Genomic DNA, 25,881 nt, shown 5'->3' on the forward strand with positions numbered 1-25,881 from the left:
TGTTTTATAGTCCAAGTGGTTTTGCCATTACTTTATCGGAGATTTGGTTTTAGCTGAAGGGGGCTTGCGAGGTGCCACTCAATAGGACAGAAGGGAACTGTACCATCTGATCAACGTCCGGCCAATCGCGAGCGTCTGGTTGCAATATTGCTCTCATGGGGGGGCTCTTGTTGCGCACATGGGTCCCCAGTGACTCGAAACGAAGCGCCCAGGCTTCTCGCGCAGTCTTTCCACATATCAAATGAGCTTGCGCCCTCTGATTCATTCAACATTGAAGCATTTCGTTTTCGTTCTTAATTTCGTTGCAAACAAACGATATAAATACATAATGCTGGCAACACCACACACACACACACACACACACACCCCTTATATTATCTTAATTCGATCTTTGGTTTGCATGAAATAATCACTGTACAATTTCCCATTTTATCAAACTGACTTATAAGAATATAAGAATAATGTTGTTGTTCGTTGGTTCTTTCAATTACCCACAAATGTAAAGTATTGATTACTAGAAGTAGGCTAGTTGCACAATCAAAAGTGGGCCTATTCAATTGATCCAGCTGAATTTCTACTTTCATGCAGCTGTTATTTTAAGCTGTTTGACATCATTTATGTTTCATCATTCGTTCATGTATAAGTTAACGTGTTCGTTATGTTTTCTAGGTATTCCCACACTGGCCGGATAAAAAGTAAAACACGACCAAGACATCTACACTGACAAATCAACTCACAAAAGGCAAAGGGATTTTCTAACTGACCAAGGCCAATGCAGAGGATATTACACATTGGTTTCAACATTCATCACTAAAAGATTGCGGTTCATGTTTCGGGAACCTGTAGGCCTAAGTAGACCACATTACGTGCAGCATGTTTTATTTATTATTAACCACTAAAATAAATAATCTGTTTTGGAATATTATCAAATATATTTACATTAATATAAATATTGTCATTATCGAATCTAGTCTGATATTATTTTGACTGCTTCTTATATCAGTAGACCCATATTATTGAGTTGAATAATATTATTTAATATTTATTATGCTATTATCGTTATTTTGTTGGACTAAAAAGTTCAATACATTTGAATAAATAAACAACGCCATTTTCTTTACAACAGGACGTATTTCCTTTTTCCAATCAATATTATTTTCTTTCACTGTAAAAACCTTGTTTAAGATGATATTTCAACAAAATCATTTTGTATTATCTAAACTTGATACTTAATAGTCTGTGTAGACTTCCTTCAACAAAATTATGTTTCCACAACTAATCAAACATTTTAGCTAAGTATCCTACGATTTGTCTGTATACAGAATGACAGTTATTCAACGTCAATAGCGTTTGTGCAAAATACATTTTAGTTTGCTTTAGTTCAATTTGAAAAGAAAAAACGAAAGAAAAAATAAATAATTTGTACCAATACGCCAATATGTCATTCTGAAAGCTTCTGTCTCAAGAATTCGGTGTCCAAATGTAGGCTTATTGTCGCCACTAGATGGAGTCAAAGAGAAATACACGAGATCAGGTTGTAAAGAAAATGTGCCAGCATACTGCTGTGTAAATGGAGTGAATAACATACAGTTTATCAATTAATTGATTGAGGCTTGACAATAATGTTGATGATGATGATGATGACGACGTCGAATAGTGCAGATGATTGGAAAGTGGATTCTGAAAAATTACATTGGACCATTGAGAACATCGCTTACATCATGTCTCAATTTTACTCTTTAAATGACCTATAAAACATTTTGGTTATGAGTCAATTGTTGCATATCTACTTAGCATTACAGCTAGCTCAAAGGTAATACAAACGTAGGCTACACACAATACAAATGTTTTTTTTAAACACTGTACATCATGGAAATCTAAATATTTTGGGTTGTCTGATTTTCTGTGTGCGCACATTGTGGCAGCTTCCAAGAGGTATCATATAGGCCTACCTATTTATCTGAAACCTTCGTCAAAATACTAAATGCATTTAGGCCACAGTCACCCGCCAAAGATACTGCTGCCATCTTGCCACTAACACACTATAGGTATTGCAAATCGATACAATGCTTGTACACTTTAGGACACTAGCCATTTTGTATGATACCAATGTTACATTTGTAACGGTTTTTATCTAACATAATTTGCACCTCATGACCTACTCAACATTTTATCATTTTAAAAACCTTATAAGACAGGCTTCAAGTATGATTGTTGCGATATAGGACATTGAGATTTGACGACCTACCTTTTGTTGATAATTCATCATTTCGCATGTGGGTATTCCGGATGTGATTATCACGGTTCTTTTTACGTCTTCCATTACTGTTAATTTGGTATATTGCATACGGTAAGTATAACTAAACGATTCCCTCTGTGAAAAATAAAAAATAAACTATTCCATTGTCCTTGCGAATATTGAGTCTTCTTTGACGTTGCAATTCAGAGATAGCCACATTAGCATAGGCTAACATTGGATGAGAGATTCCTCATTGACTCCATCTCTCAGTTGGTGGAGCTCCGTAGATACAGAACACATTTCTACCAGAATTCAAGTGTAGCTTATAGAAGAGTCAAGAAAACGAAGGTGTTACTGAATGAGCGGTCGAAAACAGACAGCTGCAATATAACCTCAAGGGGGAAAAAGTTCCCTGTCCAGAGTCCACATGACCAACCTCAGCCAATCCCAGAACCCAGACAGTCGTAAAGTTCCATCATAAAGTTGTACATTTTCATTAGCAGACTCTAATTTATAGCATTTTCCAGGAATGCTTCAATAGAAGGTATTTTTTTCTTCATCGCCATCTTTTTCTTTCAAAGCTGGGAAAGCATTTTGTTTTTTAAAAAAAAAAGCTACGTTGTATTTTAAGCGAAATGGCTAGGTCTATAATATTTCAGTCCGGTAGCCTATTTAGAGCGTTTGATGATCATTCCTTATCAGTTGAATATTAGGCTTCAAAAAAGCGGAAACGTTTGACCATATTGTAGTTCCACACAATAGCATATAGCATTATGTAAAACAAGTTTGGTTACAATTCACATGGTCTTATAGGATAGTTATTATAAGTTGACTTAAATGATTGATAAAAGCCTATAGGTAGACTATGTAAACGGACAATTATTTAAGGCCTAGTCTACATTTGCATTACATTTAGTAATGTAGTTAAGTTAAACTAGTTATATATCCACATAATCAACCGTGAACCCTTTATGAATCCCTTAGACAGCCTATAGGCCTACCTTCATTTAATTAGCACAGATTTTCAAACAAATGCGAGCAAAATATGATAGGGATCCATGTAATTAGCCTATAGTTTTGCAATAGCCTACTGAACTGCCCATTTTAAGATTTTACTCTCGTGTAAAACAGTTGTATGTTAAGATATATAGACCAAAGATATCCCTATATGAAAACACCCACTGGGCACACGCTGGTTGAATCAACGTTGTTCCCACGTCATTTCAATGAAATTATTTTAAGCCAACATGTAATAGGGTTTGAACTGACGTCTGTGCCCAGTGGTCATCAGGCATGTATATAATCATAAGGTAAAATATTTATATAAAATGTATGGAAAAATGTTCCGTTACATAGCCAAAGCAACTGTTTGCATGGTGCCCTGTTAAATTTAATTTCATTGACAAAAGGATTTCCGACGTTTATAGATGCAATAAAACCATAAAACCCCCCAATGCAACCTATTCCTTCTGCAAAAGGTCGCACAGAGAAAATTCGGCCTAATCTATCCAAAACAGGAGTGGCCTAAACCGAACATATTCTAGGAAACTTGCATGTTTTTTTTATTGATATTAATTTAGTTATGTTTTTCATTAGTAAGACCAATAGGCCTAAACCTCCACGACAATAAACGGAAAATTAGTTTTTTACAAGTATTTTCTATAAAATTCGTAAATATTGTGTAGACTTGGAGGTTGTCAAATACAGTTTGAAATGATTCTACTTTGGATGAATGTGACCTGTAAGTAGTTCTATAGGCCTACGTTGGAACATTGTATTGTAGGCTAAAAAATGCTAACAACCTATCAACAATAAACTAACATGAAGCATTTTGATATATTATAGTTTTCATTAACTACAATGTATTTGCCTCATAAAGGTGGATGAAATTTAGCTGGAATTCAGACTGTTTATTAACCTTCAGACACTTTTTTACAAATCTAGGCCCAATGAATATACAATTGGCATGAATTCAGCCAGGCTTATATTAGACTGAATGACGGTGTACAAAATATCAGTTACCCGACATAGTAAAACAAATATTTGTTCCTATAATATCTTTAGATCTTTTGAATTTGTTATGCTATTACCAAACTGTATAGGCTACTCAAAATGTCGATATAACACCGAGGAAACTGGATACAGACCTGCAATATGTGATCTCGGTTGTTAGCCAGCTTAACTCCTCCACAGAGTTGAGCAAGATTTCGTTTTTTTAAATGAACCTCCGACTCCTTCAATTAGCTATGCGTCGACACTTCCAAATGTTAATTCTTTCACGCTTACTGTGTACCTGTTTGTCATCTGTTGTTTGCCTTTCTTTGTTTTCTGAAACATATACTTTTTAATTAAACGTTAGTCAAATACAACCACCGACTGTTTCCTCGTTACTGTTGCTCTATGGCAACTCAGCAAATGCTCATGTGCCAATTGAATCTATTAAAAAAACGGTTGGTGGTTGTATTTGATTAACGTTTTATTAAAAAAGTATGGATTTCAGCAAACAAAGGTCCGAACAATTACACTATTAGGTAGGCCTATATCTTTCACAATAAAGGAGAGGCTTCGATTTTTAAAGGTTACATTTTATTTACAGTTTACATCCAGTAGCAGCCTTCACAGCCAAGGCCTGACAACAGCTCTAGCCACAACATTGACAACACAGATACAAAACTGCCAATTAAAATGACAGGGACTCGATATGTGCACGTTACTCTCTTTGCATAAAACATGCCCATTGGAGGTTTACGCAAAAGTTCTCTGCATATCTTAATTAAGTTAGGATTTTGTCCCAGCTTTTTTATTTTTTATTGATCCTTTGTTTAACTAGGAAAGTCAGTTAAGAACAAATGATTATTTACAATGACGGTCTACCCCGGTCAAACCCTAACCCGGACGACGCTGGGCCAATTGTGCGCTGCCCTATGGGACTACCAATGACGGCCGGTTGTGATACAGCCTGGAATCGAACCAAAGGTTCTGTAGTGACGCCTCTAGCACTGAGATGCAGTGCCTTAGACTGCTGCGCCACTCGGAATGCCATCTAATGATGAATCATTATTATTAGTGGCAGAACTAATACCTTACTGCACTAAATTACATAATTATACATTCTAACAACATAAACACCTGTTCAGACTATTCTGCAGAAGTGATTCACATGCACAAACCTCTAATTGGAATGATGCGTACAATGGTGCGTAAAAACTATTTTGCGCACGTCTTCTCAAGTTTTATAGAATTTAATTTGATAATGAATTATCAACTAAGACAATAGATTTCACTGTTGTTGATTTTTTTTATTCGAAATACAATTTATAATTAACACATTTGTTATCACTGTGTGGCATCCCATCACCAAGTCTAGGATAGTCTTAACCTGTACCCTCCTCATCTGACGTCTGAATATTCTTGTAAGTTTCTTTGCTCTGTTTCTTGATTTCATTCTGATCCGGCCTGTTTATTGGAAATGTGTCCTTCTTGTTCTCCTTCTTCCATTTCATGCGTCTGTTCTGAAACCAGATTTTAATCTGCAGCTCGGTGAGTGCCAGAGCGTGCGACACTTCAACCTTGCGCTTGCGGGTCAAGTAAGAGTTGAATAAGAACTCCTTCTCAAGTTCCAGAGTCTGGAAGCGACTGTATGCCTGTCTACCTCTTCTCGGTCCGGTAACTGCTGAGACAAAACATTTTAGTCACGCTGCTGGGCTGCACATTTAGATTAACATTGGCTCAATAGGCCTAAACAGAGGCTACCACGTACCAAAACGTTAGAGAAAACACACACACACACACCTAAAAAGAAAAAAAAAGAAAATCAGGCAAAGCAGAAACCTTTCTCACATCATAAATAGATTTACAGTTTCTTTTTGACACCATAACGAGCCATTGTCCTCTCACTCTTGTGGGTCATTTGAAACAAAGTTTATTGGGGGGGGGGGGTCTCACATATCTCCGAGGTCAATCAAATTCTCAAATTAGGTGTTTTAAGGGTGAGTGACTCACCTTGTGGTTTCATCCAGGGAAAGAGGTCCGGTAGAGAGGAGAACTGTTCTGCGCACACGGAATCATTTGCAACCTCGGTGGATTTCAAATGATAATCACTGTACTGGATACAATCCGTATTATGGGATGCGTAAAAGGTTGGTCTCTGTATCACATCGTGGGCATGATACAAGTTGCCCATTGGCAGCGATAATACGCACGGATTTAGTTGGTGTTGGTGAGCGGTTTTGAACAACGATGTGCCATTGTATAATACCGTTAACTGCGTGGGATGTGGCTGCTGGATGGTGCCACCGGCACCGTATCCGTAAGATACAGAGGATGTGCTTCCCAAATCATGTGCCAGCCCATAATCGGAATTCCAGGACTCGCTGTTGCTGTTTTTTGAGAATAGAGCATTAACGAAATAAGAGCTCATTTTCAACTTTGATGTTTAAAATCTTATTTAAGTCAGGCTACTAGCATATATTACACTTTATGGAATAAATTCAAGGTTTTTTCAATTTAGGCATGACTTTCCTCGGTCAAGACCAACGTTTCCATGTCAATTCAATCGCCTACCTCTCTGAAGTCCATGAATGATCGGGCAGACTATATGGATTATAGCTGCACAGGGTATATCCTGCCTTGTTTTGGATACGATGATGTCTCCAAACGAAAATCTCCAGACAACAGACAAAGCATTGCGCGCTTGAATGCAAAGTGTGAGAAACCAACAGAGGGAGGGGGTGATAGGGAGACGAGGGAACCCACTGGGCACACACTGATTGAATCAACGTTTTTTACACGTCATTTTGAACCAGTGTGGAATAGACGTTGAATTTACGTCAACCTGATACAAATATTAAAATGTGAAGAGCTAGCTATTAGCTGAAATACTAGAGAATATTGATACACAGGCTAGTTCATTGGATCGAATAGACAAGAACACAGTTTACATTTTAGGATTCATTTCTAACAACAAACTGATAACCTATATTTTTAATTGGCATTCAAAGACGTCAATAATAAGATGTTGTTCAGCATCAGCAGCCTGTTTCAGCGTGAAAAGTAAAGGCTACTTTATTTTGGCGATTACAAATCAATCATTATTCGTATATACGGGGCTTGAGTTATTGTGTTTGTAGATTACAATAAAACGAATGTGCTTTTATTGAAATTTTAATATTGTGATAAAGTGTGTTGAAAGCTATATACAACTATAACTAAACTGTGTAATTTAACTATGTAACTGAAACTATTGTTATGACAACGATAGCAACAGCTCATAGGTCTTGAGATCATAGACTTGAGTTCACGCGCATCGAAACTCTACAAAGGCCCACATATTCAAATCGAAAAAAATATCGTTAAATGATTTCGATTGTAATTAAAGCCTACTTTTCCAAATAATTATTGAGGTAAAATGTAAACACATCGACATATCGAATTACCATTTAAATACAGTAGTAGGCCGACAATGTTTATGAGCTTGATGAAAAAAAATAAATAATAATCAAACAAGATCATTGTTAAAGAAAATATACTTACATTTTCATTGAAATATTAGTTTGCATTTCCAAAGATTTCGCTCATAATTTGTAGGCCTCCAAATGTGCACATCTAAGATTTCCAAATAATTTACATTAAAAAAAGGAAACTATTTGATTATTCATATGGAGTATATATTGATAATATGCCTAGTACTATTATCAATATAATCCTGAATTGAACAAATATCCTAATTTCTACATGAGCAATGATCAACGCATATCATTTCTTAAGGCATTTGTCTATATTTCTCACCAACTCAAATAAAATAATGCTCAATAAGTAAATGTACACCCCATCCCAAATCTAAAATAACCATATGAAAATACTGTCGGTAAATTTGCAATTAAAGTCAGTGAAATGTGAGGAGTATTTGTTAGTCCAGCTTGGTGGTCATTTCAGTATCCTGAGCTTTTCTTCTAAGGTTTGGCACACATGATTGATTATGGTTCCCATTGCAAAATTAGAATTTCCTGCTTAGCTAAACAAAAATCAATATGATAACAAAGCATAATAGCAAAGTCATCAACATCAAAGTCATACAAATTTGCTATATGCCTACATGGTCACATCTTCCCTTCACATTACTGAGTAAAATATCCAGATTTCCAGAATTATTTAAAATAAAACGTGTTTTCACTATTGGCTCAGTGGTTATAGTGATATTTAACAACCCAAGATATTTGATAAGACACAGATAGTATTCACTTACATTCAATTCTGTAAAAGCCACAGTGTTTGCGTAGACATATGAGATGACACGTCTTCCTACCAAGTACCACACAATACCTAAGTCACGATAGGCACCATTGCTTCAATATTTTCACAATGAGACCTATTCCATTTATCTATTCTCCATTTCTCTCCAATTAATTCTCAGTAGCTCAGTGCTAATGTAGAAATGAATTTCATTTTGATGATGTAAAAGTGAAGAAATGTACACAGTATAGGGAGAGGATTTCGGGGACAACTTGTGTACAGTTTTGCCAGGAAAGCTTGTTCACTCTGCCCCGCTCGTGGTTTATGGCACTATGGCTGGACTGGTAAACGTCCCTGCTCCCTAGCGCCCTTGTCCGTGCTGGGGGACTTTGCGCAAGGGTTTGCGGATGGGGTGGGGGAACTCGGGCCTCTGGATCAGTAGGGCTGGGGTGGAGATGACAAACAGGCTCTGGAGGGCCTTGGGGTCGGAGGACATGGGGGTGCAGTGAAGCCGTCCAGGCGTGAGCTGGGAGATGTTTGACACTGTGGCCCGGGCCTTGGACTCTGCATAAGACGAGCTCATACTGCCCTGGCGAGCACCATTGACTAAGAGTCAGAGAGAGAGAGAAAAAGAGAGAGAGGTAGAGAAAATCAATACTATGCCATCCAATTATCCAGAAGTACAATGCCCAAGATCAGTGGCGGTACAGTAATCACACAATAAAGTGAGGTGCTGTGGGTGTGCTCACTTGTCCATGGGATACGCTGGGCACTGTTGGTCCTCCTCAGGTCCCCTGGCGCCCGGCGGACCGTCTCTAGGACGTGGTCCTCTGGGGTGTAGTATTGAAGGCAGGCAGACTCAGTATGAGTGGGCCCCCTGTCCAGACTGGGCCAGGGCCAGCGCTGCTGCAGCAGCTGGGAATGGACGTACTGACGGCAGGGCTTGGCCCCTGGAGGCAACTGGTGTTGGATCACAGTACAGTGACGCTTCGGTCTCCAGGAGAACTCAGTCAGGGAGTCCAACTGGCAAGACATCACATAGGACAGACTTAAGCATCTCATTACAAATTGAGTAATGTTTGAGACAATGCAGTGACCATAGAGAGCAAGAGTAATGGTGTATTTTTGTAGGCACTAACTCCACCATAACTCATTGGTTAAACAAAGCCTATGGAGAAATAATAAGGTCTGTAGTAAACACAGGCTTAGGAGATCTTATACATTTTGTTCTATGAGATAATCTTCATCAGCTAACATCACTTAATTATTATCTATCCATAAGTCACTTTAATAATTCTACCCACATGTATATATTACCTCAATTACCTTGACTAACTGGTGCCCTTGCACATTGACTCTGTACCAGTATCCCCCTGTATATAGCCTCGCTATTGTTATTTTACTGCCTCTCTGTAAATATGTTACTTTTATTTTTTTAAGGGCTTGCAAGTAAGCATTTCACTGTAAGGTCTACACCAGTTGTATTCGGCGCATGTGACAAATACAATTGTATTTTATATTATCTCACAGAACAAAATGTATAAGATCTCCTAAACCTGTGTTAATCTCTGACCTTATTTCAGCGTTTATCCCAAAACCTAATTATTTTCCCATTAATTTCCCCCATAAGAATGCTTAAACGAACCAGAGATAACTCATTTCTGTTTTTTAGGACTACAAGCTGGCAAGCTCTTCTATCCCATATTAGGAAAAATATAGAGGACACATTTCCTTGCTAGGGAAACAATAAACGGAACTTACTAAACAGACCAGTGAGTGACTATGGAGGTGTAGCCTTACCTTATTGGCTCGTTCATGTCTGTGTAGGGGCAGCTCATTCTGCTCACGGGGGGGTGTAATGCCATTAGGCATGGACTGGCCTCTCCCCTGCAACAGCTTATAGATCTGGTCCACCACCCCGAGGTCCCTCAGTAGACTCTCCCGTTGGAGCAGTCCACTCACCCTCTCCACCTCCTCATCAGAGAGGTCCTGCACCATAGGGGAACCGTTGGTAGCAGTAGGCAGGAGCGGCATGGTCAGGAGCTGGACAGCCACAATTCACACCATACAGTAAGGAATAAGTTAATCACAGTGTATAATCATTCTTCAGTATTCATGAGATGCTTATGTAAATATGATAAATGGCCATTATATAGTTCGGTAGCTGGACATATATGTAAGGTGTTCAGTGGAGAAGATATTTGGCTCCCCCTTGTGGCTACTGAAAGGCCCTGCAACTACAAGTCCACTAAGATTGCCACCCCCAATGATACGACAAGACTTTGGACTTCTCTTTATGGTTGTTGACTGCTAGATTCTGTAGGCAATAATACATTAAAAACCTGAGGTAAAATGTTACATAAAACTGATGGGCAGGGTGATGTGACTCACAGTAACCTGTTGGGAGTTGGTCTGACGAACTTGTACTCTGTGTGGTTTGGCCCTCTCTCCTGCAGACTCCCCCTGCAAGTCTCGTCTACGGCTCCCCTTCTGCTCCCTCTCCTTCTGCTCCTGCTTCAGACGCAGCTCCTGCAGCTGCTGCCTGAGTGGACAGTCACACACAGTCACACACAAACAAGTTGTACATGAAACAATGAAAACGTTTAATTTAAAGGTACAACGATTTTGTATTTTCTGTTGAATGTTTTCATGGTATTGTCAAGAAGCCTGTGCGTGCGTATGTGTGTGAGTGTTTGGGTGATAGTTTCTACCTGGCACACTCCTCCCTGGCCTTAGAGGCGGCAGTCTCCTGAAACAGGGAGCTGCTGTGTTTGAAGTACTTCTCGTACTTCTCTCCGCCCTCGCGGGGGTAGATCCCACGAAAGCCACCCAGGTGTTTGGCTTCATACCTCCGCATCTGCTCTACACTGGCTGCCTGGGACTGACGCAGTTCCTCACTCCTGACAACACAAAAATGACCACAACTGAATGAATGCATACACTCAATATACACTGAATATACCAAACATTAAGAACACCTTCCTAATATTGAGTTGCAACCCCCCTTTTGCCCTCAGAACAGCCTCAATTTGTCTAAGCATGGACTCTACAAGGTGTCGAAAGCGTTACACAGGGATGCTGGCTCATGTTGACTCCAATGCTTCCCACAGCTGTGTCAAGTTGGCTGGATGTCCTTTGGGTGTTGGACCATTCTTGATACACACAGGAAACTGTTGAGCGTGAAAAACCAGCAGCGATGCAGTTCTTGACACACTCAAACCAGTGCGCCTGGCACCTACTACCATAGCCTGTTCGAAGTCACTTACAGTGCCTTGCGAAAGTATTCGGCCCCCTTGAACTTTGCGACCTTTTGCCACATTTCAGGCTTCAAACATAAAGATATAAAACTGTATTTTTTTGTGAAGAACCAACAACAAGTGGGACACAATCATGAAGTGGAACGACATTTATTGGATATTTCAAACTTTTTTAACAAATGAAAAACTGAAAAATTGGGCGTGCAAAATTATTCAGCCCCTTTACTTTCAGTGCAGCAAACTCTCTCCAGAAGTTCAGTGAGGATCTCTGAATGATCCAATGTTGACCTAAATGACTAATGATGATAAATACAATCCACCTGTGTGTAATCAAGTCTCCGTATAAATGCACCTGCACTGTGATAGTCTCAGAGGTCCGTTAAAAGCGCAGAGAGCATCATGAAGAACAAGGAACACACCAGGCAGGTCCGAGATACTGTTGTGAAGAAGTGTAAAGCCGGATTTGGATACAAAAAGATTTCCCAAGCTTTAAACATCCCAAGGAGCACTGTGCAAGCGATAATATTGAAATGGAAGGAGTATCAGACCACTGCAAATCTACCAAGACCTGGCCGTCCCTCTAAACTTTCAGCTCATACAAGGAGAAGACTGATCAGAGATGCAGCCAAGAGGCCCATGATCACTCTGGATGAACTGCAGAGATCTACAGCTGAGGTGGGAGACTCTGTCCATAGGACAACAATCAGTCGTATATTGCACAAATCTGGCCTTTATGGAAGAGTGGCAAGAAGAAAGCCATTTCTTAAAGATATCCATAAAAAGTGTTGTTTAAAGTTTGCCACAAGCCACCTGGGAGACACACCAAACATGTGGAAGAAGGTGCTCTGGTCAGATGAAACCAAAATTGAACTTTTTGGCAACAATGCAAAACGTTATGTTTGGCGTAAAAGCAACACAGCTGAACACACCATCCCCACTGTCAAACATGGTGGTGGCAGCATCATGGTTTGGGCCTGCTTTTCTTCAGCAGGGACAGGGAAGATGGTTAAAATTGATGGGAAGATGGATGGAGCCAAATACAGGACCATTCTGGAAGAAAACCTGATGGAGTCTGCAAAAGACCTGAGACTGGGACGGAGATTTGTCTTCCAACAAGACAATGATCCAAAACATAAAGCAAAATCTAGAATGGAATGGTTCAAAAATAAACATATCCAGGTGTTAGAATGGCCAAGTCAAAGTCCAGACCTGAATCCAATCGAGAATCTGTGGAAAGAACTGAAAACTGCTGTTCACAAATGCTCTCCATCCAACCTCACTGAGCTCGAGCTGTTTTGCAAGGAGGAATGGGAAAAAATTTCAGTCTCTCGATGTGCAAAACTGATAGAGACATACCCCAAGCGACTTACAGCTGTAATCGCAGCAAAAGGTGACGCTACAAAGTATTAACTTAAGGGGGCTGAATAATTTTGCACGCCCAATTTTTCAGTTTTTGATTTGTTAAAAAAGTTTGAAATATCCAATAAATGTCGTTCCACTTCATGATTGTGTCCCACTTGTTGTTGATTCTTCACAAAAAATACAGTTTTATATCTTTATGTTTGAAGCCTGAAATGTGGCAAAAGGTCGCAAAGTTCAAGGGGGCCGAATACTTTCGCAAGGCACTGTACATCTTTAGTCTTGCCCATGTCTCAGTTGTCTCAAGGCTTAAAAATTATTCTTTAACCTGTCTCCTCCCCTTCATCTACACTGACTGAAGTGGATTTAACAAGTGACATCAATAAGGTATCATAGCTTTCACCTGGATTCACCTGGTCAGTCTATGTCATGGAAAGTGTTCTTAATGTTTTGTACACTCACTTTGTTTGTTACATGTCTATAACGATGCTGATTTATAATAAAATGACCCATCATAGCTTATTGTTACATGGTCAAACTCATCATACAAGACTACTGAATTCAAAGTTCCGCATTGTCTTCCTATCCATCACATGGTCCTGACTATACCTAGCCTCTCTGGAGCGGTTCTGCTGCAGCCTCTCCTTCACCCTGCGCTTCTCCTCCTCAGTGATCTTACGGCGGTCACAGGCACCCAGGTTTATAAGGACCAGGGTGTCATACAGCAGGCTATCCTTCACCTCCCGGTCCAACCGTGAATCAGTAGTGAAACTGGGGGAGTGGTTCACCTGCACAAACATTAAAGGGATACTTCAGGATTTTGGTAATGAGGAACGTTATCTACCTCCTACTAACTTACTAATGCTAGCGCAATTGCTAACTAGCGTTAGCACAATGAGTAAGTTTATGGGTCTCTGCTAGGATGCTACACTCCCATTAATTGTACTAACGCTAGTTAGCATTGGCTCGTGAAACTACCTCTAACTTCCTTCATACTGGATACAGAGACATAAAAATTGTATCTACGAGCTCATCTGCCTCTGGGAAAATAGATAAAAAGACCCATTGTCAAAATCCCCAAGTATCCCTTTAATAAACACGCCCTTATGTTAATGCGAACATAATTGAACATCATGAATATTCCTTGTTTGCTATCTAGCTTTAATAATTAAATTATTATAAGTTGCTAGCGAAATGCCTATTGGACACTGCATGATGAGAGTGTAGTAGAATAGAATAACACATTTCTTAGCTCAACAAACACTGAACCGGAGCCAAATCAATACATCATCCTGATTCTTTAAGAAGGCCTCACCTCCAGCAGCCAGGGCCTGAGTCGATGGTCCAGTAGCACATCAAAGCCAAGGATCTCAAAGCAGGCGCTGCCGGCCGCGTGGTTGGGGAAACAGGTGTGGTAGTTGTGTTTGAGGATGGGGTGGGCAGAGATGAGCGTCTTAATAATCACGTCCTCAATGTCCAACCACATCTTCTCTGTGTCGTAACACATGGCCTCCAGGTGCTTGTTCAAGGTGGACAGCTTCCTGGAACGACAGGGAGGAGGGAACTGAGATGCAGGCGTTGCATCATGAGATGAATTATACAAACAAACAAAGCTAAAGGTCAACTCGAGAGGTATTTGAAGTAAACAAACACCTGCTTACCGTTTGCTGCCAGTGTCGTCATCACGGACAAAGTTCTCACTGTGCTTGTTGATGGCATAGTTGGTCAGATGCATGCAAACATCATCCTTGTACAAATATAAAGTTTGTGAGGGAGAGCCGGGGATGTGTAAAGGTAAAATAAGGGATCAGAAAGGACACCGTAGAAAATATGCTATCACTCTGGAATAAACATATGAATACTGTAAAGATGCGATTCCCCATTATAAATGGTTATCTAGAATGCTTCAGAGCATCAACGACACAACCAACACCACAACTACCAATTAACTGTCAAAGAACAGGGCGAGATAGGACAATAAGAAGTGTGTAATGCTGCGTAACAGTTGGCATTAGAAGTGTTAACGGAGTATCTGTGTTGTCCACCTTACCACGTTGCCATTGCTGGGCTCGTTGTATTGGGTAGTGCAGAAGCGAGCCAACCCCTCGTTGTACAGGAAGATGCGGAAGGGGTCACAGGAGGTCACCAGCACATAGATACGCAGGTCAAACTTGAAGCCGTCAATAACGAATGGCTGGGGGAGAGGACGTTTGGCGTTATGATATATCTAATGACATCAACATAACCCTGCTCTCTGATTAGTCCCGTCGTAATAACATTGTCATAGCCCTGCTCTCTGATTGGTCCTTTCATAATGACATTGTCATAACTCTTCTCTCTGATTGGTCCCATAAATACTGTCACATAATAAGGTATCACATTTATTGCAACTGCCATCTCAGTTGAACTACGAGTTGAATTGATTGCGCAGAATATTACACAATATGTACAAAAGTCTAGAAGGATCCCTCTCTGAGAAGGGAGTGAGTCTCACCCGGGAGACATACACCTGGCAGATCATGTGTTCCCCCGGCCGAATGTCTTTGCTGGACTTGGTGAGTAAGATGCCTCGCCCTTGGCAACCGGAGTCTGGCTTACAGATGTAAGTCTTATGTTTCTTGGACCTGGTGTAAGCTTGGAAGTCACTATAACTGCAGAGATACAAAAAAACACTTCCATTCTCAATTGATTACTCTCCTGATCATTTACAGTGCCAGTCAAAAGTTTGGACACACCTACTCATTCCAGGGTTTGACTTTATTTGTACTGTTTTCTACATTGTAGAATAATATTGACATTAAAACTATGAAATAACACATATGGAATCATGTAGTAAACAAAAAAAGTGTTTAAAAAATCAAAATATATTTTAGATTCTTCAAAGTAGCCACCCTTTACCTTGATGACAGCTTCAAATCAAATCAAATTGTATTAGTCACATGCGCCGAATACAGTGAAATGCATACTTACGAGTCCCTAACCAACAATGTAGTTTAAACAAACTACAGATAGGAATAAGAAATAAAAGCAACAAGTAATTAATAAGCAGCAGTAAAATCACAATTGCGTGACTATATTTACGGGGGGGGGGGGGGGGGGTACCGGTACCGAGACAATGTGCGGGGTCACCAGTTAGTTGAGGTATGATGTACATGTAGGTAACGTTAATAAAGTGACTATGCATAGATGTTAACAGAGAGTAGCAGTGGTGTAAAAGGGGGGGGGGGCAATGCAAATAGTCTGTGTAGCCATTTGATTAGGTGTTCGGGAGTCTTATGGCTTGGAGGTAGAAGCTGCTTAAAAGCCTATTGGACCTAGACTTGGCACTCCGGTACCACTTGCCATGCTGTAGCAGAGAGAACAGCCTATGACTGGAGTCTTTGACAATTTTTAGGGCCTTCCTCTGACACCGCCTGGTAAAGAGGTCCTGGATGGCAGGAAGCTTGGCCCCATTTGATTTAACTTTTAACTAGGCAAGTCAGTTAAGAACAAATTCTTATTTACAATGAAGGCCTAGGAACAGTGGGTTAACTGCCTTGTTCAGGGGCAGAATGACAGATTTTTACCTTGGCAGCTCGGGGAGTCGATCTAGCAACCTTTCGGTTACTGGCACAACACTCTAACAACTAGGCTACCTGCCGCCCATCACATATGCTGAGCACTTGCTGACTGGTTTTCCTTCACTCTGCGGTCCAACTCATCCCAAACCATCAATTGGGTTGAGGTCGGGTGATTGTGGAGGCCAGGTCATCTGATGCAGCACTCCATCACACTCCTTCTTGGTCAAATAGCCCTTACATAGCCTGGAGGTGTGTTTTGGATCATTGTCCTGTTGAAAAACAAATGATAGTCCCACTAAGCGCAAACCAGATGGGATGGCGTATCGCTGCAGAATGCTGTGGTAACCAGGCTGGTTAAGTGTGCCTTGAATTCTAAATAAATCACAGACAAAGCACCCCCACACCATCATACCTCCTCCTCTATGCTTCACAGTGGGAAACACACACGCAGAGGTCATCCGTTCACCTACTCTGCATCTCACAAAGACACGGCGGTTGGAACCAAAAATCTCACATTTGGACTCATCAGACCAAACAACACATTTCCACCGGTCTAATGTCCAGTGCTCGTGTTTCTTGGCCCAAGCTGAGGTGCAGCTAACTAATTAACTTATCCTCTGCAGCAGAGATAACTCTGGTCCTCATGAGACCAGTTTAATTATAGCGCTTGGTGGTTTTTGCGACTGCACTTGAAGAAACTTTCAAAGTTCTTGAAATTTTCCAGATTGACTGACCTTCATGTCTTAAAGTTATGATGGACTGCCTTTTCTCTTTGCTTATTTGAGCAGTTCTTGCCATAATATTGACTTGGTATTTTACAAAATAGGGCTATCTTCTGTATGCCATCCCTACCTTGTCACAAGACAATTGATTGGCTCAAACACATTAAGAAAGAAAGAAATTCCACAAATTAACTTTTAACAAGGCACACCTGTTAATTGAAATGCATTCCAGGTGACTACCGCATGAAGCTGGTTGAGAGAATGCAAAGAGTGTGCAAAGCTGTCATCAAGGCAAAGGATTGCTACTTTGAAGAATCTCAAATCTCAAATATATTTTGATTCCATATGTGTTATTTCATAGTTTTGATGTCTTCACCATTATTCTACAATGTAGAAAATAGTAAAAATAAAGAAAAATCCTGGAATGAGTGGGTGTGTCCAAACTATTGACTAGTACTGTATGTGTTTTGAATAACGAGACTCTTAAGCACATTGACAATGAGAACTCACTCTGCTGGTAGGCACCATGTTCGGGGAAAGATATTGTAGTCTTTGGGGAAGAGTTTTAGCATGCGGTTCATGTTTCGAGCCAGAAGATCCTTTCTACAAATCTCACTCATCCCTGGAAAATGGTTGATCTTCTGTAAGGGTACAGCAGACACATAGCATTGAATGTGGCAAATCAACAGGGGCAGAGGAACCTTTTCAGAACTCTATGAGGAGAGAAGTGCACTTGGGAGATGTTGAGTACCTGGTAGCGCTTCATGTCCATAACTCTGTCCAGTGAAACAGAGCAGTCTGTCCAGAAGAGAGTCCAGTCCTCGCCCTCCACTGCTTCCCAAAGGCCATATCTGCGAGCAGCACGTCGCACTGACAGGGTGAGGAAGAAAGACTTCCTATTAGATGACAAATATTAATCTACACTAAGTATACAAAACATTAAGGAACCCCTGCTCTTTTCATGACATAGACTGACCAGGTGAATCCAGGCGAAAGCCATGATCCCTCATTGATGTAACTTGTTAAATCCACATCAAATCAGTGTAGATGAAGGGGAGGAAACAGGTTAAAGAAGAGACATGGATTGTGTATGTGTGCCATTCAGAGGGTGAATGGGCAAGACAAAATATTTAAGTGCCTTTGAACAGGATATGGTAGTAGGTGTCTGGTCCACGGGTTTGTGACAAGAACTGCAACGCTGCTGGGTTTTTCACAGTCAACAGTTTCCCGTGTGTATCAAGAAAGGTCCACCACCCAAAGGACTTCCAGCCAACTTGACACAACTGTGTGAAGCATTGGAGTCAACATGGGCCAGCATCCCTGTGGAACGCTTTCGACATCTTGTAGAGTCCCTACCCTGACAAATTGAGGCTGTTCTGATGGCAAAAGAGGGTACAACTCAATATTAAGGTGTTCCTAATGTATGCTATACTCAGTGTATGTCTGTGCTTCAAATGTATTTGACTAGACTAAGTAGCAAAACTGTAGGACTGTGGGGAAATAAATGGATGTTCTCAGATTATCCCAACATGGGGGTAACAAAGCAAGTGACATGGGTGACCTTTGACTACTTCCGGCGCCGAAAGAGATGGCCGCCTCGCTTCGCGTTCCAAGGAAACTATGCAGTATTTCGCGTTTTTTAGGTTTTATTACATACAGTCGGGAGGAACTATTGGATATGAGCAATGTCAACTCACCAACATTACGACCAGGAATACGACTTTCCCGAAGCGGATCCTCTGTTTGGCCTACCACCCAGGACAATGGATCGGATCCCAGCTGGTGACCCAAAACAACGGCGCCGTAGAAGGGACAGACGGAGCGGTCTTCTGGACAGGCTCCGAAGACGGGCACATCGGGCACCGCTCCCGAGCATACTACACGCCAATGTCCAGTCTCTTAACAACAAGGTAGACGAAATCCGAGCAAGGATAGCATTCCAGAGAGACATCCGAGACTGCAACGTTCTTTGTTTCACGGAAACATGGCTCACTCGAGACACGCTATCTGAGTCGGTACAGCCACCTGGTTTCTTCACGCATTGCGCCGACAGAAACAAGTATCTCTCTGGTAAGAAGAAGGGCGGGGGTGTATGCCATATGATTAACGAGACGTGGTGTGATCATAACAACATACAGGAACTCAAGTCCTTTTGCTCACCTGACTTAGAATTCCTCACAATCAACTGCTGACCGCATTATCTACCAAGAGAATTCTCTTCGATCATAATCACAGTTGTGTATATTCCCCCCCAAGCAGACACATCGACGGCCCTGAAAGAACTTCATTGGACTCTATGTAAACTGGAAACCACATATCCTGAGGCTGCATTTATTGTAGCCGGGGATTTTAACAAGGCTAATCTGAAAACAAGGCTCCCCATATTCTATCAGCATATCGATTCCGCGACGCATATAAGGCCCTCCCCCGCCCTCCGTTCGGAAAAGCTGACCACGACTCCATTTTGTTGCTCCCAGCCTATAGACAGAAACTAAAACAGGAAGCACCAGCACTGAGGTCTGTTCAACGCTGGTCCGACCAATCGGATTCCACGCTTCGAAATTGCTTCGATCACGTGGACTGGGATATGTTCCGCATTGCGGCGAACAACAACATTGACAAAAACGCTGATTCGGTGTGCGAGTTTATTAACAAGTGCATCGGTGATGTTGTACCCACAGCGTCTATAAAAACATTCCCCAACCAGAAACCGTGGATTGATGGCAGTATTAGTGCGAACCACTGCTTTTAATCAGAGCAAGGTGACCGGAAACATGACCAAATACAAACAGCGTAGCTATTCCCTCCGCAAGGCAATCAAACAATCTAAGCGTCAGTACAGAGACAAAGTGGAGTCACAATTCAACGGCTCAGACACGAGAGGTATGTGGCAGGGACTACTGTCAATCACGGAGTACAAAAGAAAAACCAGCCCCGTCGCGGATCACGATGCCTTGCTCCCAGACAGACTAAACAACTTTTTTGCTCACTTTGAGGACAATACAGTGCCACTGACACCGCCTGCTACAAAAAACCTGCAGGCTCTCCTTCACTGTAGCCAATGTGAGTAAAACATTTAAACGTGTTAACCTTCGCAAGGCTGCAGGCCCAGACGGCATCCCCGGCCGCGCCCTCAGAGCATGCGCAGACCAGCTGGCTGGTGTGTTTACAGACATACTCAATCAATCCTTATCCCAGTCTGCTGTCCCCACATGCTTCAAGAGGGCCACCATTGTTTCTGTTCCCAAGAAAGCTAACTGAGCTAAATGAATACCGCCCTGTAGCACTCACTTCCGTCATCATGAAGTGCTTTGAGAGACTAGTCAAGGACCATATCACCTCCACCCTATCTGACACCCTAGACCCACTCCAATTTGCTTACCGCCCCAATAGGTCCACAGACGACGCAATCGCCATCACACTGCACTAACCGATCTGGACAAGAGGAATACCTATGTAAGAATGCTGTTCATCGATTACAGCTCAGCATTTAACACCATAGTACCCTCCAACTCGTCATTAAGCTCGAGATCCTGGGTCTCGACCCGCCCTGTGCAACTGGGTCCTGGACTTCCTGACGGGCCGCACCCAGGTGGTGAGGGTAGGTAACAACATCTCCACCCCGCTGATCCTCAACACTGGGTGCGTTCTTAGTCCTCTCCTGTACTCCCTGTTCACCCACGACTGCGTGGCCATGCACGCCTCCAACTCAACCATCAAGTTTGCAGACGACACTACAGTGGTAGGCTTGATTACCAACAACGACGAGACGCCCTACAGGGAGGAGGTGAGGGCCCTCGAAGTGTGGTGTCAGGGAAATAACCTCACACTCAATGTCAACAAAACAAAGGAGATGATTGTGGACTTCAGGAAACAGCAGAGGGAGCAGCCCCCTATCCACATCGACGGGACAGTAGTGGAGAGGGTGGAGAGTTTTAAGTTCATCTGCATACACATCACAGACAAACTGAAATGGTCCACCCACACAGACAGCTTGGTGAAGAAAGCGCAGCAGCGCCTCTTCAACCTCAGGAGGCTGAAGAAATTCAGCTTGTCACCAAAAACACTCACAAACTTTTACAGATGCACAATCGAGAGCATCCTGTCAGGCTGTAACAGCGCCTGGTACAGTAGCTGCTCCGCCCCTAACCGGAAGGCTCTCCAGAGGGTAGTGAGGTCTGCACAACGCATCACCAGGTGCAAACTACCTGCCTACACCTACACCGCCCGATGTCACAGGAAGGCCAAAAAGATCATCAAGGACAACAACCACTCGAGCCACTGCCTGTTCACCCCACTATCATCCAGAAGGTGAGGTCAGTACAGGTGCATCAAAGCAGAGACAGAGAGACTGAAAAGCAGCTTCTATCTTAAGGCCATCAGCCTGTTAAACAGCCATCACTAAAATGGAGTGGCTGCTGCCAACATACTGACTCAACTCCAGCCACTTTAATAATGGAAAAATTGATTTAATCAATTTATCACTAGCCACTATATATTATATAATGTTTACATACCCTACATTACTCATCTCATATGTATATACTGTACTCTATACCATCTATTGCATCTTGCCATCTTGATGTAATTAAATGTATCACTAGCCACTTTAAACAATGCCACTTTATATAATGTTATCATACCCTACATTACTCATCTCATATGTATATACTGTACACTATACTGCATCTTGCCATCTTGATGTAATGTATCACTAGCCACTTTAAACAATGCCACTTTATATGTTTTCATACCCTACATTACTCATCTCATATGTATATACTGTACTATCTACTGCATCTTGCCTATGCCGTTCGGCCATCACTCATTTATATATTTTGTTTGTACATATTCGTATTCATTCCTTTACACTTGTGTGTATAAGGTGTTGTTGTGAAATTGTTAGGTTATATTACTTGTTAGATATTACTGCATGGTCGGAACTCGAAGCACAAGCATTTCGCTACACTTGCATTAACATCTGCTAATCATGTGTATGTGACAAATAAATTTGATTTTATTTGAAAAGATAAAATCACACCAATTCACACGTTGGTATACGCAGGATAACTCACCACTTTCATATTTGCAGTTGACGATATTGATCCACAGTCATCTGGGAGAGAAGAAACAGAGAGAGGGGGACAGACGTGCCTTGCTGCAAGGTTGTAATCATCCTTCCCCAATAACTTTTGCCTCTCCCAGCATTCTGGGGAAGAGGAAGCATCAAAGCACCAGTACATCCATACAGTTACATATTTTAACTTTAAGTACCTCTTTTTCCTTTTCTTCTTCCTCTTGCCAGCGGATGGAGGAGTAGGGGTGCAGGCCTCGGGTTGACTATCACTCCCCCAGCCCTCGCCCTCCTCTCCTCCCTCAGGTCCACACTTGAAGGCATCATCTTCAGAGTCTTTGTCAGGGCTCTCTGCTCGCAGGTCCATCCTGAAGAAGATACACAAAGAGGAATAAAAAGATGCTTACATAACAGTAACACTAGTTAATTAACTTGAGTTATCAAGCATCAATTAACACAAATTAAAATACATTCTGTTTTCCAACCTACATCGAAGCAATTTGCATACATTTACATAATTGTGTTTTGATGTGGATACAAGTACCCCCACCCTGAAAAACAATCAACTGGATCAGAATCCAGGTTGTTATGTACACAGGGAATCATGTTTCTATTTCCATTTCTCTTCTCAGGTAGGTACTCGGCCTGTCAACATTCCATCCATAGCAGAGGGTCATTCAAGAGTTATTGGGCAGCGAATCAAGTTTGCAACTGAGTTCAGACGGATCACTCCGTTTGGAAAAAAACACAAGACTCCTCAGACAGTAACTTAGCCTAAATCCCCTTGAAGTGTCCTTGTGTGCCCTGACCATCACTGAGGGGTTCTCTCTCCGATCTCACGTCCCTAAGGTGAAGCCTAGGTGAGACTAGGCTAATTGCTGGTAATGATAAGGGTAAGTGCTGGACAGGGCCCAGGGGAGGGTGAGGAGGGACATCCCTGTCAGGCTGCGGGAGGCCTGGGTGCTGGGCATAGGCTGCTTGTGGGAGGAGCTATAGGAGGATGGGCTAATTGTAATGGCTGGAATGGAATCGATGGAATGGTACCAAACACATCCAACACATGAAAACAACATGTTTGACTCCGTTCCATTGATTCCATTCCAGCCATTATAATCAGACCATCCACCTATAGCTCCTCCCACCAGCCTCCTCTGGTGCTGGGTAACAGTATTCTGAGCCAGTGATCTGGATAAACCTGGCCCTGAACTCCTGTAATTGAGCTTGGCCGAGACGGCCCAGTGACCTCTACAGGTATACTGTTACAACAGCACTCTCATAGGATCTCTCTTTAGGACCTATCCAAAACAACAACAATTGCATAAATATAGTCTTTAAATAGGCCTAGCAGTTCTGTGTTCTCAAGCATATTCTTTCTAGTATATCAGATGTAAATTCTAGTCTAAGATCGATATCGGTCTATTACTTTCTAATAACTCATTTTCAATTCACTAATCTCTACCCTCAAGATGGAAAAACAAAGTAATTATTTCATGCAAAGGTTATGAAGTCATAGTCAAAAACTTCTGAAAACAACTCAAATCAACAATTCAGTCAACCACTGACCTGACTTTGCATGTTTTTCTCTGATCAATGCTCACTGCATTTTCCCTCATTATCACTTATTATCACATTTTATTTGTCACATGCGCCGAATACTTACAGTGAAATGCTTACTACAAAGCTCTTTCCAGACAACACAGAGGTAAAATAAGAAAATAAAAACACAAGAATGAAGCTATATACAAGGTGAACCAATACCATATCAATGTGAAGGGGTACGAGGTAGCTGAGGTAGTTATGTATGTACATGTAGGCCTGGGTAAAGTGACTAGGCATCAGGATTGATAATAATAAGATTTCTAAAAACTAAGTAGCAGCAGCATATACATTGCATTCGGAAAGTATTCAGACCCCTTGACCTTTTCCACATTTTGTTACGTTACAGCCTTATTAAATAGTTTCCCCCTCATCAATCTACACACAATACCCCATAATGACAAAGCAAAAACCCCCAAAATATCACATTTACATAAATATTCAGATCCTTAACTCAGTACTTTGTTGAAGCACCTTTGGCAGCAATTACAGCCTTGAGTCTTCTTGGGTATGACACTACAAGCTTGGGTATGACACTACATGGGAGTTTCTCCCATTTTTCTCTGCAAATCCTCTCAAGCTCTGTCAGGTTGCATGGGGAGCGTCGCTGCACAGCTATGTTCGATAGGGTTCAAGTCCAGGCTCTGGCTTGGCCACTCAAGGACTTGTCTCGATGCCACTCCTGCGTTGTCTTGGCTGTGTGCTTAGGGTTGTTTTCCTGTTGGAAGGTGAACCTTTACCCCAGTCCGAGGTCCTGAGCGCTCTGCAGCAGGTTTTCATCAAGGATCTCTCCGTTCTTTACGCCGTTCATCTTTTCCTCAATCTTGACTAGTCTCCCAGTCCCTGCCATTGAAAAACAACCCCACAGCATGACGCTGCCACCACCATGCTTCCCCTTAGGGATGGTGCCAGGATTCTTCCAGACGTGACGCTTGGCATTCAGGCCAAGGAGTTCAGTCTTGGTTTCATCAGACCAGAGAACCTCGTTTCTCATGGTCTGAGAGTCCTTTAGGTGCCTTTTGGCAAACTCCAAGCCGGCTGTCATGTGCCTTTTACTGTGGAGTGGCTTCTGTCTGGCCACTCTACCATAAAGGCCTGGTTGGTGGAATGCTGCAAGATGGTTGTCCTTCTGGGAGGTTCTCCCATCTCCACAGATGAACTCTGGAGCTCTGTCAAGAGTGACCATCGGGTTCTTGGTCACCTCCCTGACCAAGGCCCTTCTCCCCCGATTGCTCAGTTTGGCCTGGCGGAGAGCCTTGTTGGTTTCAAACTTCTTCCATTTAAGAATGATGGAGGCCACTGTGTTCTTGGGGACTTTCAATGCTGTAGACATTTTTTGGTACACTTTCCCAGATCTGTGCCTTATAACAATCCAGTCTCAGAGCTCTATGGACTAGTCTTTGGAACTCATGGCTTGGTTTTGCTCTGACATGCACTGTCAAATGTGGGACCTTGAATTTACCATAGGTGGACTCCAATCTAGTTGTAGAAACATCTCAAGGATGTTCAATGGAAAAAGGATGCACCTGATCTCAATTTTGAGTCTCATAGCAAAGGGTCTATGTAAATACGGTATCTGTTCATTTAAATACATTTGCAAAAATGTCTAAAAAAAATGTTTTCGCTTTGTCATTATGGGGTATTGTGTGTAGATTGGTGAGGGAACATTTTTATTTAATACATTTTAGAATAAGGCTGTAACGTAACAAAATGTGGGAAAAGGGAAGGGGTCTGAATAATTTACAAATGCACTGTATGATGAGAGTATGTGTACATATGTGAAAGTGTGTGTGTGTGTGTGTGTGTGTGTGTGTGTGGCGTCAGTATGCGTGTGTTGTGTGTG

The 25,881-nt window shown here is 41.7% G+C and overlaps 2 protein-coding genes across 2 annotated transcripts; both read right to left on the reverse strand.

Moving 5' to 3' along the window:
• Window positions 1–5,613: 5,613 nt before the first annotated feature.
• On the reverse strand, window positions 5,614–6,659 carry LOC139367487 (homeobox protein Hox-B8a-like). The gene is made up of 2 exons (XM_071105713.1): window positions 6,242–6,659; window positions 5,614–5,909 (listed from the first exon to the last, which is right to left on the reverse strand). The coding sequence occupies exons 1-2, from the start codon at window positions 6,657–6,659 to the stop codon at window positions 5,614–5,616; spliced, it is 714 nt and encodes a 237-aa protein (XP_070961814.1).
• Window positions 6,660–8,076: 1,417 nt separating this feature from the next.
• On the reverse strand, window positions 8,077–25,083 carry LOC139368070 (tubulin tyrosine ligase-like family, member 6). The gene is given in 14 exon segments (XM_071106613.1): window positions 8,077–9,076; window positions 9,220–9,493; window positions 10,271–10,513; window positions 10,868–11,012; window positions 11,182–11,370; window positions 13,696–13,874; window positions 14,402–14,627; window positions 14,748–14,833; window positions 15,137–15,280; window positions 15,581–15,737; window positions 17,879–18,009; window positions 18,120–18,219; window positions 22,643–22,810; window positions 24,773–25,083. Coding segments are annotated over 14 exon segments (2,598 nt in total). The 3' UTR covers window positions 8,077–8,831.
• Between the last annotated feature and the right edge of the window lie 798 nt (window positions 25,084–25,881).

Source organism: Oncorhynchus clarkii, chromosome 16 (genome assembly GCF_045791955.1).
Source record: "Oncorhynchus clarkii lewisi isolate Uvic-CL-2024 chromosome 16, UVic_Ocla_1.0, whole genome shotgun sequence".
Classification (NCBI taxonomy): Eukaryota; Metazoa; Chordata; class Actinopteri; order Salmoniformes; family Salmonidae; genus Oncorhynchus; species Oncorhynchus clarkii.